At 52.8% G+C, this 15,239-nt stretch overlaps 1 protein-coding gene across 1 annotated transcript in view; it reads left to right on the top strand.

Annotated features, from left to right (window-relative positions):
* The window catches only part of TTLL8 (tubulin tyrosine ligase like 8), a 58,276-nt gene extending 44,537 nt beyond the window's left edge, over positions 1 to 13,739 (top strand). The window contains exon 14 of the mRNA XM_061418926.1: positions 13,461 to 13,739. Within this exon, the coding sequence (XP_061274910.1) occupies positions 13,461 to 13,621 (161 nt within the window). The 3' untranslated portion in view covers positions 13,622 to 13,739. The remainder of the gene's footprint in view (positions 1 to 13,460) is intronic.
* The last annotated feature ends 1,500 nt before the right edge of the window (positions 13,740 to 15,239 follow it).

Raw genomic sequence — 15,239 nt, 5'->3', positions numbered from 1 at the left:
GTCACGGACGACTGTTTGTGACCGCGTGGTCTGTAGCCCGCCAGGCTTTTCTGTCCATGGAATTTTCCAGGCAAGAACACTGGAGTGGGTAGCCTTTTCCTCCTCCAGGGGATCTTCCCGGAATCAAACCCGTTTCTCCTGTCTCCTGCCCTGAGGGCGGATTCTTTACCGTTGAGCCACCTGAGAAGCCCAAGGAAGGCTCGGGGAGGGGGGAGCTGCCAGGACTTTGACTGGAGTCGCCTTGAATCTGCAGAGGGGAGAACTGATGTCTTTCTTATACTGAGTCTTTCTAATCAAAATCAGGTCTACTCCATTTAATGAGACTGTCTTTGATTTTCTCTGGACCGTGTTTGGTGGTTTTTCAGGGCAGCAGTCTGGCACATCTTTCGTTAGATTTTTTTTCTGGCTGCTTGTTGGTTTTAATGCCACAGAGCAGGGACATGGAGAACAGGGACAGTTCTCTCTGGAAGGTTTCCTGTGCCCCTTCCCACTCTGTCCTCCCGTCGTGGGATGACCGCTCTCTGACTTCCATCAGCCCAGGCTGTCTAGCCACGCGTGGACCCCCCCAGAACATGCTCGCCTGTGCCAGCCTCTCTGGCCTTGGGTGGTACCTGGCCTTCTCATTGCAGCAGCTTCTCTCGTTGCAGAACGCGGGCTCTAGAAATGCAGACTTCAGGAGTTGTGGTGCACAGGCTTGGTTGCTCCGCGGCATGTGGGATCTTCCCAGACTGGGGATCAAACCCATATCCCCTGCATTGGCAGGTGGATTCTTATCTACTGTACCACTAGAGAAGTCCCACCCTTGTCTTAATCAGTGCAGCTTTGAAGTAGGTTTTGAAAAGCAGTAGCTAAATTCTCTGATGCTGTTTCCTGCCCAGGATCTCCTGGACTGTTCTGTCTTCTCATCTCCTTTTACATTTTAGAATCAGCTTGCAGATTACTACAGAGACAGCCTGGAGGGAATTTGACTGCAGTCCTGACAAACCTTTTTTTTTTTTTTTTTTTGCCTTTTCATACTGTTCATGGGGTTCTCAAGGGAAGAATACTGAAGTGGTTAGCCATTCCCTTCTCCAGTGAACCACATTCTGTCAGAACTCTCCACCACGACCTGCCCGTCTTGAGTGGCCCCACACGGCATGGCTCAGTTTCATTGAGTTAGACAAGGCTGTGGTCCATGTGATCAGTTTGGCTAGTTTTCTGTGATTGTAGTTTTCATTCTGTCTGCCCTCTGATGGATGAGGATAAGAGGCTTATGGAAGCTTCCTGGTGGGAGAGACTGACTGAGGGGGAAACTGGGTCCTGTTCTGATGGGGGGGCCGTGCTCAGTTCACTTCAGTTCAGTCACCCAGTCGTGTCCAACTCTTTGCGACCCCATGGACTGCAGCACACCAGGCTTCTCTCTCCATCACCAATTCCCAGAGCTTGCTCAAACTTATGCCCATCGAGTCGGTGGTGCTATCCAATCATCTCATCCTCTGTTGTCCCCTTCTCCTCCTGCCTTCAATCTTTCCCAGAATCAGAGTTTTTTCCAGTGAGTCAGTTCTTCATATCAGGTGGCCAAACTATTGGAGTTTCAGCTTCAGCATCAGTCCTTCCAATGAATATTGAGGACTGATCTCCTTTAGGATGGACTGGTTGGATCTCCTTGCAGTCCAAGGGACTCTCAAGAGTCTTCTCCAACACCACAGTTCAGAAGCATCAATTCTTCAGAGCTCAGCTTTCTTTATAGTCCAACTCTCACATCTGTAACTGACCACTGGAAAAGCCATAGCCTTGACTATACAGACCTTTGCCTGTAAAGTAAGGTCTCTGCTTTTTAATATGCTGTTAAGGTTGGTCATAACTTTTCTTCCAAGAAGCAAGTGTCTTTTAATTTCATGGCTGCAGTCACCACCTGCAGTGATTTTGGAGCCCAAGAAAATAAAGTCTCTCACTGTTTCCATTGTTGCCCCATTTGCCATGAAGTGACAGGACCGGATGCCATGATCTTCATTTTTTGAATGTTGAGTTTTAAGCCAACTTGTTCACTCTCTTCTTTCACTTTCACCAAGAGGAACTTTAGCTCTTCTTCACTTTCTGCCATAAGGGTGGTGTCATCTGGGTATCTGAGGTTATTGATATTTCTCCTGGCAATCTTGATTCCAGCTGTGTTTCATCCAGCCCGGCATTTTGCATGATGTACTCTGCATAGAAGTTAAATAAGCAGGGTGATGATATACAGCCTTGACGGACTCCTTTCCCAATTTGGAACCAGTCTGTTATTCCATGTGCCATTCTAACTGTTGCTTCTTGACCCGAATACAGATTTCTAAGGAGGCAGGTGACGTGGTCTGGTATTCCCATCTCTTCGAGAATCTTCCATAGTTTGTTGTGATCCACACAGTCAAAGGTTTTGGCATAGTCAATAAAGCAGAAGTATATGTTTTTCTGGCACTCTCTTGCTTTTTCTGTGATCCAACAGATGTTGGCAGTTTAATCTCTGGTTCCTCTGCCTTTGCTAAATCCAGCTTGAACATATGGAAATTCTTGGTTCATGTACTGTTGAAGCCTGGCTTGGAGAATTTTGAGCATTACTTTGCTGCAGTGTGAGATAAGTGTGGTTGTGCAGTAGTTTGAGTGTTCTTTGCATTGCCTTTCTTTGGGATTGGAGTCAAAACTGACCTTTTCCAGTCCCGTGCCCACTGCTGAGTTTTCCAAACTTGCTGGCATGTTGAGTGCATCACTTTAACGGCGTCATCTTTTAAGATTTGAAATAGCTCAGCAGGAATTCCATCACTGCCACTGGCTTTGTTCGTAGTGATGCTTCCTGAGGCCCACTTGACTTCGGACAGCAGGATGTCTGACTCTAGGTGAGTGATCACACCATTGTGGTTATCTGGGTCATGAATATCTTTTTTGTACAGTTCTTCTGTGTATTCTTGCCACCTCTTATTATCTTCTGCTTCTGTTCGGTCCATACCGTTTCTGTCCTTTATTGAGCCCATCTTTGCATGAAATGTTCCCTTGGTATCTAATTTTCTTGAAGAGATCTCTAGTTTTTCCCTACTTTCTTCAATTTAACTCTGAACACTGTCACTGTCAAATTCAGACTTAAATTGAAGAAAGTAGGGAAAACCACTAGACCGTTCAGGTATGACCTAAACCAAATCCCTTGTGATTATACAGTGTAAGTGACAAATAGATTCAAGGGACTAGATCTGATAGACAGAGTGCCTGATGAACTATGGACGAAGGTTCGTGACACAGTACAGGAGAACAGGGATCAAGACCATCCCCATGGAAAAGAAATGCAAAAAGCCAAAATGGCTGTCTGAGGAGGCCTTACAAGTAGCTTACAAAAGAAGAGAAGCTAAAAGCAAAGGAGAAAAGGAAAGATATACCCATCTGAATGCAGAGTTCCAAAGAATAGCAAGGAGAGATAAGAAAGCCTTCCTCAGTGATCAATGCAAACAAATAGGGGAAAACAATAGAATGGAAAAGACTAGAGATTTCTTCAAGAAAATTAGAGATAAAGGGAACATTTCATGCAAAGATGGGCTCAGTAAAGGACAGAATGATATGGACCTAACAGAAGCAAAAGATATTAAGAAGAGGTGGCAAAAATACACAGAAGAACTGTACAAAAAAGATCTTCACAACCCAGATAATCACGATGGTGTGATCACTCACCTAGAGCCAGACATCCTGGAGTCTGAAGTCAAGTGGGCCTTAGGAAGCATCACTATGAACAAAGCTTGTGGAGGTGATGGAATTCCAGTTGACCTATTTCAAATCCTGAAAGATGATGCTGTGAAAGTGCTGCATTCAATATGCCAGCAAATTTGGAAAACTCAGCAGTGGCCACAGAACTAGAAAAGGTCAGTTTTCATTCCAATTCCAAAGAAAGGCGATGCCAAAGAACATTCAAACTACCGCACAAATGCACTCATCTCTAGCAAAGTAATGCTCAAAATTCTCCAAGCCAGGCTTCAACAGTACAGGAACTGTGAACTTCCAGATGTTCAAGCTGGATTTTAAAAAGGCAGAGGGGAGAGGAACAAGATGGTGGAGGAATAGGTGGACATGGCGTACCTCTCTCTCCACGGATACATCAGGAATACACCTTCAGACACAGAAGTGCACACAGAACACCAGCTGAGAGCAGACAGGAGGACCTGACCAGCAGGAAAGAATTTACAGAACGTGCAAAACTCGGTAGGACGAAGGAACTAGCATGAAAAACAGGAGTTGGTAGGACCCGACCTGCCCTCGGTGGGTGGCGGAACTGAAGCAGGGGTCCAGTCCCCACATTGGGGCAGTTGTCTGAGTCAGAGAAGCATTTAAGGCTGAGAGGGAAACAGCTGATCTGTGGCAGCCTAAATGGAACGTGAATCAGACAGTCCTTGCCGCAGCCGTACGTACCCTGGATGGAGCACACTTTGCGATCCTATAGACTGTGGCCTGCCAGGCTTTTCTGTCAGGGAAGGGGTTTTCCAGGCAAGAATACTGGAGTGTACTGGCCAATACTGGTTGCCATACCCTTCTAGAGCACTGTATTTCCTGCTGCCCTAGCCACCAACCCCCCTGAGTACCTGGTGCTGCCGGAACCCCTGCGACCCAGGCAACTGCACCGCCTCCACACCTGGCCCTCACAGGAGCAAACTCAAGTCCTCCAGGGCAGCCTCAGGGGCAAACCCCAGTGGACAGCCCACATGCAGAGGTGGAGATAAAACCACAGTTGAAACCCAGCGGCAGTGTGGCTAAGGAAGAAGACCCAAAACCTTCCCACCAGCTGTACAAGCTGCAGATTAAATCCACACGATCAGCTAGGCAGACTCGGTGTCGTGGAATATATGAAAGGTCATTGAGAGCTCCCACAAAAGAAGCAGCACTAGCTCTGATACCTCTGAACATTGGAAGCAAGAACACAGAGGAACAGGAACAGATTAGAATCTGAGCTGCCCCCGCAGCAGGTCCGGGGTCAGCATGGTGGCAGAGGGCATCCTAGGAGGCGAGGCGGACTGGGACTCCCAACGAGGGAACGGACTCTGACAACAGTGACTCAAGAAAAACGCGTATTATTCTTACGTTTGACTTGTTCTGTAGGTTCTTTTGGATTTTTTTTTCTTTTTTCCCCCATCACTGTTGTAGTTGTCAGTTCTATTGGCACTATGCAATCTAACTACGCTTTTGAGCTTTTTTCCCTCAGTCACATTTTTAATTGTTGTTATAAACCTCTGCCTCTATATTGGGCTTTTGCAGTTCTGGAGAGTTGTTTTTTTTTCTTTTCTCTTTTTTTAATTTTAATTTTTTAAACCTATTATTATTTTTTCTACATTTATTTCTTTGTTTGCCTTTCCTACTGTTCTTTTCCCCTTGCAGTTAATCTTTTATATATATAAGTCTCCATCCACCTCTATTTAAATTTGCATATCCTTATATCATATATATATATGATATATATATCATGTCCATGTCCGTTCTAACTGTTGCTTCCTGACCTGCAAACAGATTTCTCAAGAGGCAGGTGGAACAACGAACTCCTTTTCCTATTTGGAACCAGTCTGTTGTTCCATGTCCAGTTCTAACTGTTGCTTCCTGACCTGCATACAGATTTCTCAAGAGGCAGGTAGAACAACAGACTGGTTCCAAATAGGAAAAGGAGTACGTCAAGGCTGTATATTGTCACCCTGTTTATTTAACTTCTATGCAGAGTACATCATGAGAAATGCTGGGCTGGAAGAAGCACAAGCTGGAATCAAGATTGCCGGGAGAAATATCAATAACCTCAGATATGCAGATGACACCACCCTTATGGCAGAAAGTGAAGAGGAACTAAAAAGCCTCTTGATGAAAGTGAAAGAGGAGAGTGAAAAAGTTGGCTTAAAGCTCAACATTCAGAAAACTAAGATCATGGCATCCAGTCTCATCACTTCGTGGCGAATAGATGGGGAAACAGTGGAAACAGTGAGAGACTTTATGTTTCTGGGCTCCAAAATCACTGCAGATGGTGACTGCAGCCATGAAATTAAAAGGCACTTGCTTCTTGGAAGAAAAGTTATGACCAATATAGATAGCATATTCAAAAGCAGAGACATTACTTTACCAACAAAGGTCCATCTAGTCAAATCTATGGTTTTTTCAGTGGTCATGTATGGATGTGAGAGTTGGACCATAAAGAAAGCTGAGTGCCGAATACTTGATGCTTTTGAACTGTGGTGTTGGAGAAGACTCTTGAGAGTCCCTTGGACTGCAAGGAGATCCAACCAGTCCATCCTAAGGGAAATCAGTCCTGAATATTCATTGGAAGGACTGATGCTGAAGCTGAAACTCCAATACTTTGGCCACCTCATGCGAAAAACTGACTCATTGAAAAAGACCCTGATGCTGGGAAGGATTGAAGGTGGGAGGAGAATGGGATCACAGAGGATGAGATGGTTGGGTGGCATCATGGACTCAATGGGCATGAGTTTGAGCAAACTCCAGGAGCTTGTGATGGACAGGGAAGCCTGGAATGCTGCAGTCCATGGGGTTGCAAAGAGTCGGAGATGACTGAGCAACTGAACTGAACTGACTGTGTCAAATCTACCAATCATTTTAAGGAGAATTGACGGCCTCATGATGCTGAGACTCCCAATCTACCCACTTGATGTATCTTGACATTTATTTACATACTATATTCTTTGGTTTTCCTAAGCAATATTTTTAGGGTGGATTTTTTCTCATCAAATGAATTCCTATGTATCAGATGTATTTTCTATACTTTTATACATGTATTTTTATCAATTGACTTTGCGACTTTAATAAATGGTGGGTATTAATCTTTTGCTCTTCTCTTGGTGAGAACGTTTACTGTTGGTGACGCCAGCTTGGTGGTCAGCTGTGGCCGCCAGGTCTCACATCTGGTCCTCAGGCCTCGCCCACCTGCCAGCTGAGCGCTTGCCCCCCTCTCCCCACCGCCCAGGGCTCCCTCCTGGCAGTCACCTTTCTATCTCTGTTCCTGTGAGTTTGAGTCATTTAAGATTCTACATATGAATGATATAAATGGTGTTTTAAAATTTATTTCCCAATTATTTGTGCTAATGTGTCGACGCGCCTTCGGCTCTTGCACGCTGCCCCTGCAGCCCGCCTCCTGCAGGGCTCCCCTCCTGGTCCCACCAGCTTGTGTCTTCTCGGATCTCCCGAGCTGCATTCCCAGCAGTGTCCGTCTGCCTCCCTTTCCAGTCTGTCTGCCTTGTCCTGGTTCCTGCCCCCTGCACTGAGGGGAGCAGGCAGGAGTCCACCAACGAGGCTGGAGTAAGGTCCCCACAAACACACGCTCTTGAACAAGGGACACTCCTTGTCAGCTGGGAGTGGTTTTCTTTTCTCTGTTTATCATGAATGACACAGGATCTGCACCGTTTCCCCTGAATCTCTGGAGATGGTGGTGTCGCTCTGTTCGTAGGAGGGGCATCCATCCCTGTAGGACTGAGAAGTGGGCCTTGTCTTCCTTCGTCATCTCTTTAAAGTCTGCAGGATGAGAGACGTTTCACTTTTATATCTAACATTGCTACCCCCGCTGCCGTCAGCGAGCGTCGCCAAGGCCTGTCGCTTTATCCAGCTTCTCAGAGAACCAGCCTGAGGCTTTGTTGAACTTTCAGTTTGCTTCCCTGGCTCTTGCATTTGGGGTTTTATTTGTCTTCCTGTATATGTGTATGCATGGGCTTTGCTCAGAGCTCGGTTGGTAAAGAATCCGCCCGCAACGTGGGAGACCTGGGTTTGATCCCTAGTTTGGGAAGATCCCCTGGAGAAGGAACAGCTACCCGCTCCAGTAGTCTGGCCTGGAGAACTCCATGGACAGGTTGCAAAGAGTCAGACCCAACTGAGCGACTTTCACTCACTTGGTGTGTGCATATATATATTTAATTGGGGTGTAATTGCTTTAAGATGTTGTGTTGGTCTCTGCTGTACACCGAGGTGGCTCAGCCATGTGTATACATATGTCCCTCACTCATGGACCTCCCTCCCCCCGCCCAACCCCGTCCCTCTCGGTCCCCGCAGAGCACTGAGCTGAGCTCCCTGTCGGCACAGCAGCCTCCCAGTAGCTATTTAATATTTCCAAATCAAGCAAGTGACAATGGATTAACCTCCAAAATATACAAACAGCTGATGCAGCTCAATATTAAAAAATAAACAAGCAACCCAATCAAAAAATGGGCAGAAGACCTAAGTAGGCATTTGTTATTTGGGTTTGTTTTTCTTCTAACTTCTTGAGCTACAAGCTGGTTGGATCTTAATATTTGGCATTTCTTCTTTTTGATACATGACAGGCAAGTTAAGGTTGGCAATTACCCTTTATTTTCTGCTTTAATTATCTGAAAATTTTTGAAATGCAGTGTTTGGGGTATTATTCAGATCAACATTTTCTAGTTTTCAGTACAATTATTTCTTTGATCTCTAGGTCATTTAGAAATCGGTTTCCTTTCAGTACACTCGCATCAGATTTTGGACGTGGCATGGATTTTTCTTGTCGGCATAATCACGTTTCGACCGGAGCTGGGTCACTGCGGACACAGAGCTTCGTGTGGGGTGTTGTGAGGACAGCACGTGCTCCGTGCTTGCCGAGTGTCACAAGCGCGGCCGGGTCTTTGGTGTGGCATTCACATCTTCCATGTTCTTTCTGCTTTTTCTTGTCCGCACGTCCCAAGTATGATGACAACCTTTGGGGACACATCGGCTTCTTATGATCCTGACAACTTTTGCTCTGCGTTTCTTCAGACTCTGTTATTAACTTTATTTTGGTTCGAATTTTCCTGGGTGTATGTTTTCTTTTCAGTCACTCCTAATCTTGGGTCTTACATATTTCTCTGCATAAAATCTGATTTCTTTTTTTTTAGAGTGAAAGTGGGTTTATTCTGGGAGAGACACACTCCACAGACAGAATGCAGTCCGTCTCAGAGGGCAAGAGCACCGAAACTCTGAACCCAAACTGACCCCGCTCTTAACCAGCGCGTTTCGCATTTCCGTCCTGTGTGATCGTCTGTGTACACAGATGGCGTGGATTGTGCACACAGATTACTCCAGAACAACAAACACCGCTTGCCCAACACGTTTCTGAGGGCCAGGGATCCGAGACGGCCTTGACCTTGTGGTCCAAGCCCAGGTCTTGCATGAGGTTCGGTCAAGGCCGTGGCTGAGGCTGGGTCACGTGAAGGCTTGACTGGGCCGGGGGTGAGGGTCTGCTTTCCAAGAGTTCTCTCACCAGGATGAGGGCTGGAGGCCTCACGTCCTCCCTCACGGACTCTCCAAAGGGCCGCCTGAGTGACCTCACGGCAGGTGGAGCATCCGCAGAACAAGAAATTCCACACAGGCCCTGGAGTCCTGTCTTCTGTGGCTCAGCCTGAGAAGTCACACTGGGTCACTTCTGCCCTGTCCTGCTGGCCACAAGCCCGTCCTGATGTGACGTGAGGGGTCTGCCTGGGGCTGGGGCACACCTGCTGAGTCAGTGTTCTAAATCCCAGCTCCATCACTTTCTAGCTCTGGCATTGGCTGCTTTATCGTGTCCAGCAGTACCTGGCACATAGTAAAATGTCCAGCCAGCTTGAGTCCCCTTCCATAGGTGAGGGGAGTCACATTTGAAGCCTACTGGGAGAAACGGGTGAGACCGAAGTGTTGGAGGGAAGTGGAGCCTCACGCCCTCAGGACCTCTCATTTAATTGCATCTGATGTCTGTTTATCCTTCTCCAGCTCGTGTTCATCTTTCTCTTTGCTTTATTTTCATTAATGTTTTTGTCATTTCAGTTTCTCCTCCTTCTGGTTTGGAGGTCACACACTCTGTCTCTGGTCTTTTAGCTGTTGCATAGAAATGACTAGCTGCATGCTGAGGTTACTGTCTAAAGTTCCGAAAATCCTACTTTTACTCCTGCCCGGACAAAGTAAAGAATCTGCCTGCCAACGCAGGAGACTAAGAGACACAGGTTCACTCCCTGGGTTGGGAAGATCCCTTGTAGGAGGGCATGGCAACCCACTCCAATGTTCTTGCCTGGAGACTCCCATGGACAGAGGAGCCTGGAGGGCTGCAGTCCATGGGGTCGCAAAGAGTTGGGCACGATGGAGCGACTTAGCAGCAGCAGGACAATACAGTGACGTTGGGGCTTGGAGACAAGGGACATTAGTACTGTGTGTTCAGACCACACGGCAGCTCTGCACCCTGCACCCTCCCCAGGTCTCAGACTCCCCTACGGAAGCTCTCATCTATCCTCTTTCGGAATGTCACCTTGAAAGAGACAGGCTCTCCGCAGTGGGCGCCCAGCCGGGCCTCTCAGCATCTTTCTCCTTGGCTGTCGCCGCGGCTCTCAGACACTCGGACAAGTCCACGCTTTCCAAAACTGAACTGCCTTACTTGCCTGCAAAATTTCCGACTGTTTTAAGGACTGGTCTGGGTGTGGGGTTTTATTTGTATTTACTCAAACTGGAAATCTCCAAGCTTTATTAATCGGCACACTCGTGTCTTTAATGGTTTATGAGAAGCGCTCAGCCTTTAACCCTTTGAGTACTGCCTCCGCCCCGCCGCCTCTCCTTGCCTTGGGAGCTCGGGGGTGATTGCCCGCCCCCCGCCCTCCCCGTCCCTACCCACCTCCCGTGTCACTTCACCTCCCAGTCGCCTTTTGGTTTCCTGCAGGGCCACCGGCTTAGGCTCCCCCTCTGCCTTCCAGATCATCTGTCCTCAGAGTCTAGAGAACCGTGAATCCCATCCACTGAAAGGTTTTAGTTATTATAGAGTCATTTTTTAGAAACGCTACTTTTTAATAAATGTGGCTACTCTCTATAACTCCTTTCCTTTGCCTACAATCTCTAACTCGTACTGAAATCATGTAGTGCTCTGTGTCCGATAATTCCATCAGCTTGTGAGGTCTCAGGTCACGTTCTGTTTCTGCTGGCACTCTCACAGTTTACTAGAGATGGATCATTTTCTTTAAGAAACTGACTGCGGGGAGTCTGCATTCCTTCCAGGGTGCGGGCGCGTCCCCTCAGAGAGCCGTGTGTGCCCCAGCAGAACCCCCTCCCCGGCCCCTCATCTTCCATCTCCTGTGCGAGGCCACCCGCATCACTTTAAGCTCATAGTCTGAGGCTTGGTGCCCTCCGCACCCCGCCCCAAGCCCAGGGGTGAGAACTTGTCACCAGACCTGTTTCCTGTTTGGGACTGGCTCAGGGCAATCTCCCTGGGATTTCCACCCACCCTGCTCAGCACGAAGAACTCGCCTCTTGCTCCCTGGGGCCAGGAAGGTGTGTTTTGGGCTTGCCATGGTGTAATCTTTTGGGGTTGCCACTTTTTGAGGGGCAGGGTGCCTCTCACCCCTCGTGGGGGTAGTCTTCTGCCTCCCCAACCCCTAAAGCCTTGGAACCTCGGCCCGGGTGGCCCCGGTTCACAAAGGCTGATCCCTGCGGACTTCACCTTGTTGTTTCTTGCTTTTTGCCTTCTGTTGCTTTTAAGAAGGCATTTTTCAGGTTTCGTGGTCAGTTCAGTTCAGTCGCTCAGTCGTGTCCAGCTCTGCGACCCCATGGACTGCAGCACGCCAGGCCTCCCTGTCCATCATCAACGTCTGGAGTTCACTCAAACTCATGTCCATCGCGTCTGTGATGCCGTCCAACCGTCTCATCCTCTGTCGTCCCCTTCTCCTCCCGCCTTCAATCTTTCCCAGCATCAGGGTCTTTTCCAAAGAGTCAGTTCAGGTTGCTCTTTTTTCCCAGAAGGACTGATCTGGATCCAGAGCACCACCTCCTGAGTGGACACCCCCACTCTGGGGCCCCCGTGCGCTCCCGCCACGCCCCCTTCTTCACCCCAGGGTGTGCAGCGCAGGGCTCCCCTGTGTCTCAGTGACCCCCAGCCCCTAACGGACCGCGCAGCGCCCCTCTGCCCTGAGGGCCTGACCCTTCCCAGGTCTGGCCCGGCCAGGCCAGCCCCACCCCCCGTTAGGCCTGGACTGCACAGACCTGCCCCTTGGCCTCTGTGCCTGCTCCCCTGAAGATGCAGCCCCCTGCCCCGGCTTCCCGCACCCCCACGTGCCATGCAAGCCCCAGCGCACCCCGCAGGACAGGCTAGCTCCTGTCCCTGGGGAGGCCCTGTCCCTGGGCTGGGCTCAGCATTGCTCCAGGCTCCGGGAAGCGGCGTGCTGCTTTGCATAGGAACCGGGCGGCCCCTCCCACCCCGCCTGCCCCTGGGGAGAAGTGACTCAGCCAGGCTACCGGCCGGGCTGCGGGTGGCTCCGGCTGGTGTGGCAGCTCAGCCCGTGGCACCCCTGGGCTGGGCCCGAGGCCGGGAGAGCCTGGGGAAGCCCCCACGCCCTCGCTGGCCCGGGCACAGGCTGCAGCTCGCCCGGAGCCAGACTTCTGAGGCCTGGCAGCCGCAGGCTGAGTCACAGCAGGCACGCAGGGGAGAGGTGGGTGCGCGGTGCAGGTCCACCCGGCTCCCTGAGAAAGACTGCAGATGCGGCCGCCGAGAGCAAGGACAGGCTGCGGGAGCCTCGCCCCTTGGCTCTGGGGGGCGGTCCAGCCTCTTGGAGGGCACTGACCCCACCTGCTGGCTGGCTCACGCCCCTGGGCTGTCGGAGGAACTGGGGAAATCCTAGAGAAACACCAGCGCTCAATGGGGCTCCAGGCGTCCAGGCTCCGCAGTGCGGGGCCGGAGGAGTGTGTCCTTCTGGAGGACGTGGCTGCTGTCTGAGCAGCAGGGGAGGAGGCGGGATGGGGGTGGGGAACCAGGGTCCTGCAGTCCCATCCTGTGCCCACAGGGCCCTGGAGCCAGCACCCTCGTGGTCAGCAGGCGTCCTTGGCTGGGTCTCCTACGCGGGCCCTGAGGGGCAGTCCAGGGCCCTGCTCCCGAGGCTGGACGCCAGGCGGGCTTTGGGGGGAGGCTCGTGGGTGCCAATGTGCTGTGGGCTCTAGCCATCTTGAGTGTGCTCATAACCTCCTAGGAGAGCCCCTGGGTTTGCTCACTGCCCCTAACTGGGACTCCTCTCCTGGGGCGGAGAAGATGAGCACAGGCCCCAGGGCCTTGCCCCCTGGTCTCGAGTGGAGGTCTTGGCTTTTCTGGTAGCGGGGAGCGAGTGTGGGAGCGAGTGGGCTTGGAAGCCAGCTGGGACTGACCTCCGGGGAGACCAGCGCCTCGCAGGGGGTGAGGGCTGCCCTTAGGGGGGCGAGTCCGAGCAGGGCACGCCCTGGGGCGCAGAGTCTCAGGGACCCGTGACTGTGGCCAGAGACGAGGTTCTGGGGCAGGACCAGTGGGCCTGGTCTAGGGTGGTGGACGTGACCTCACGGACTGACCAGAGCAATCTGGAAGTTGGTGGGTGGCCTCGGGGGGCGCAGTAAGGGACGGGCGGGCAGGGCCTGGCATGTGGGCATGGCCGGGGCTGGGTGGGCGCGATCCGGGCGGAGGCGGGCGCCATCCCTGAGGGTGGCGGGCACAGTCTCAGGACCCTCCTCTCCCTCTCTCTCTGCTGCAGGGTTGCCAAGGGCCCTCCAAGCACCCTGCCTGGTGTGCCGTGGCTCGCTGCCGCCAGCTGGTCCTTGCAAGCGCTGCCGCTCCTTCTGTGCCGCCGTCCTGCAGGGCGCCTCCTTCGTGCCCCTCGGCGATGAGCCGGGCAGCGGCCTGTGGACCCCGTGATGCTGAGCACCAGGGCCGGAGCGACGCGCCTGGGCCCCGCGGCCCCCAGAATGTGGCTCGTTCCTTTGAAAACCTCCACGTAGATGCGGGACCTTGTATACAGAGCTATTTTAGCGAACCTGTGCATCCTCAGCTTGGTGTTTCTTATGGAGCCTGGGCCCCCGGCCCGCCTGCACCCCGGGCCCCTCGCCCTGCACCCCCCGCCCTGTGCCATGTCCCCACGCCTCCCTCTCAGCCCGCACCCCTGCCCTGCGGGAGGCGGACTCTGCCCTGGGCGCCCCTCCCGAGGCGCCCTCCTCGCTGGAGGGCGCCCGTCCCAAGAGGCCCTGTGTTCACTCATTGATTCAACAAAAGTCTGCTGTGCTGCTCCAGGTTCTTTGCACCCGAGCGTCTCCTTCCAACCTGGTGCTAAGCGAGGGGGGGAAGGGGCGCCCGCACTAGGTCAGACCCCTCAGGGGCCACTTCAGGTGGCCTTTCGGGCCCCCGGGCCGTCCGTGGGCCGTGCAGGCTGCGGAGACCGGAGGCGGGTGAGCCTCTGAAGCATCTCGGCTCGGGCTGGGGCGTCCCAGCCACCCACACCCGCAGGGCCGTGGAGCCCCAGAGGACAAGGACCCGTCCCCACCACGCTTCTCCCCGTGAAGCCACATGGTGGCTTCGTTTCCAACCCCCTGCAGACCCTCGGCACTGGCATGGTGTGCTCCGGGCCCCAGGGGTGTCGGCAGGCAGGTGGGCCAGGACCGGGCCGTGTGGGGCCTCCTCGCTCCAGGAAGGGCCGGTACTCATGGAGTCACTGGGTGCACAGTCCCCACCTGCCCCCCGGTGAGAAAGCAGGTGGCAGCCTCGGGCACTCACCGGCCTCAGGCTGGTCCTCCCCGCTCAGCCCGGTGGACAGTGTCTGGGCACACAGCCCACGGTCCCCCTGACCCGAGCCATCCGGCTGACCCAGGGAGCTCTGGCAGCCTGACTCAGAGGGGACCAGGCCAGGGACAGCGGGGGGACTAGCGCCTGGACTTCCCGGCCACCCCAGACGCCCCAGCCGACAGCTGACCGCACCCCACAGGGGACCACAGGTGAACGCTGCCTGGAGGGCTGCACCCCCATCGGCCCTGCCTCCCAGTGGCGGGGGAAGGGAGCCCACGCCTGCTCCGGGCTGGGGGAGGGAGGCTGCGCAGTGGACTCTGGCTTCTGGGTGGGGTGGGGCGCAGGCGGCGGGGACCATGGTCCTGGGTGATGTTTGCCGGCGGGTCCCACGCCTGGGTTTCCCATGTTGGTTCCTGCCTCCTGAGGCTCGAGTCCACTTCCTGTCTCAGGTCAGACAAGGGGGCAACAGACAGGCGAGCAGCCAGGGCAGCCCTGGGGCCGCCCAGGGAGCCAGCCCAGAGGTGCTGCCAGCTGGGTCTGCTCCCCTCCACGCTTGCGGTGCCCTGTTGGGGTTCCAAGCAGATCCCCAGCTCCCTGGGCCCTGGAGGGGGTCTCTGGGCTCTCCAGCGACTCCCTCTTTTCCATGCCTCTGACTCAGGGGACATGCCCTCGGGGCCAGAGGTGCTCAGACCTGCCAGCCAGTGAGGGAGGCAGGCTGGACCCGGGGAGGAGACCAAGGACCCCTGAGCCACACCTC

Source organism: Bos javanicus, chromosome 5 (genome assembly GCF_032452875.1).
Source record: "Bos javanicus breed banteng chromosome 5, ARS-OSU_banteng_1.0, whole genome shotgun sequence".
Classification (NCBI taxonomy): Eukaryota; Metazoa; Chordata; class Mammalia; order Artiodactyla; family Bovidae; genus Bos; species Bos javanicus.
This window is presented reverse-complemented; position numbering and strand designations above follow the sequence as displayed.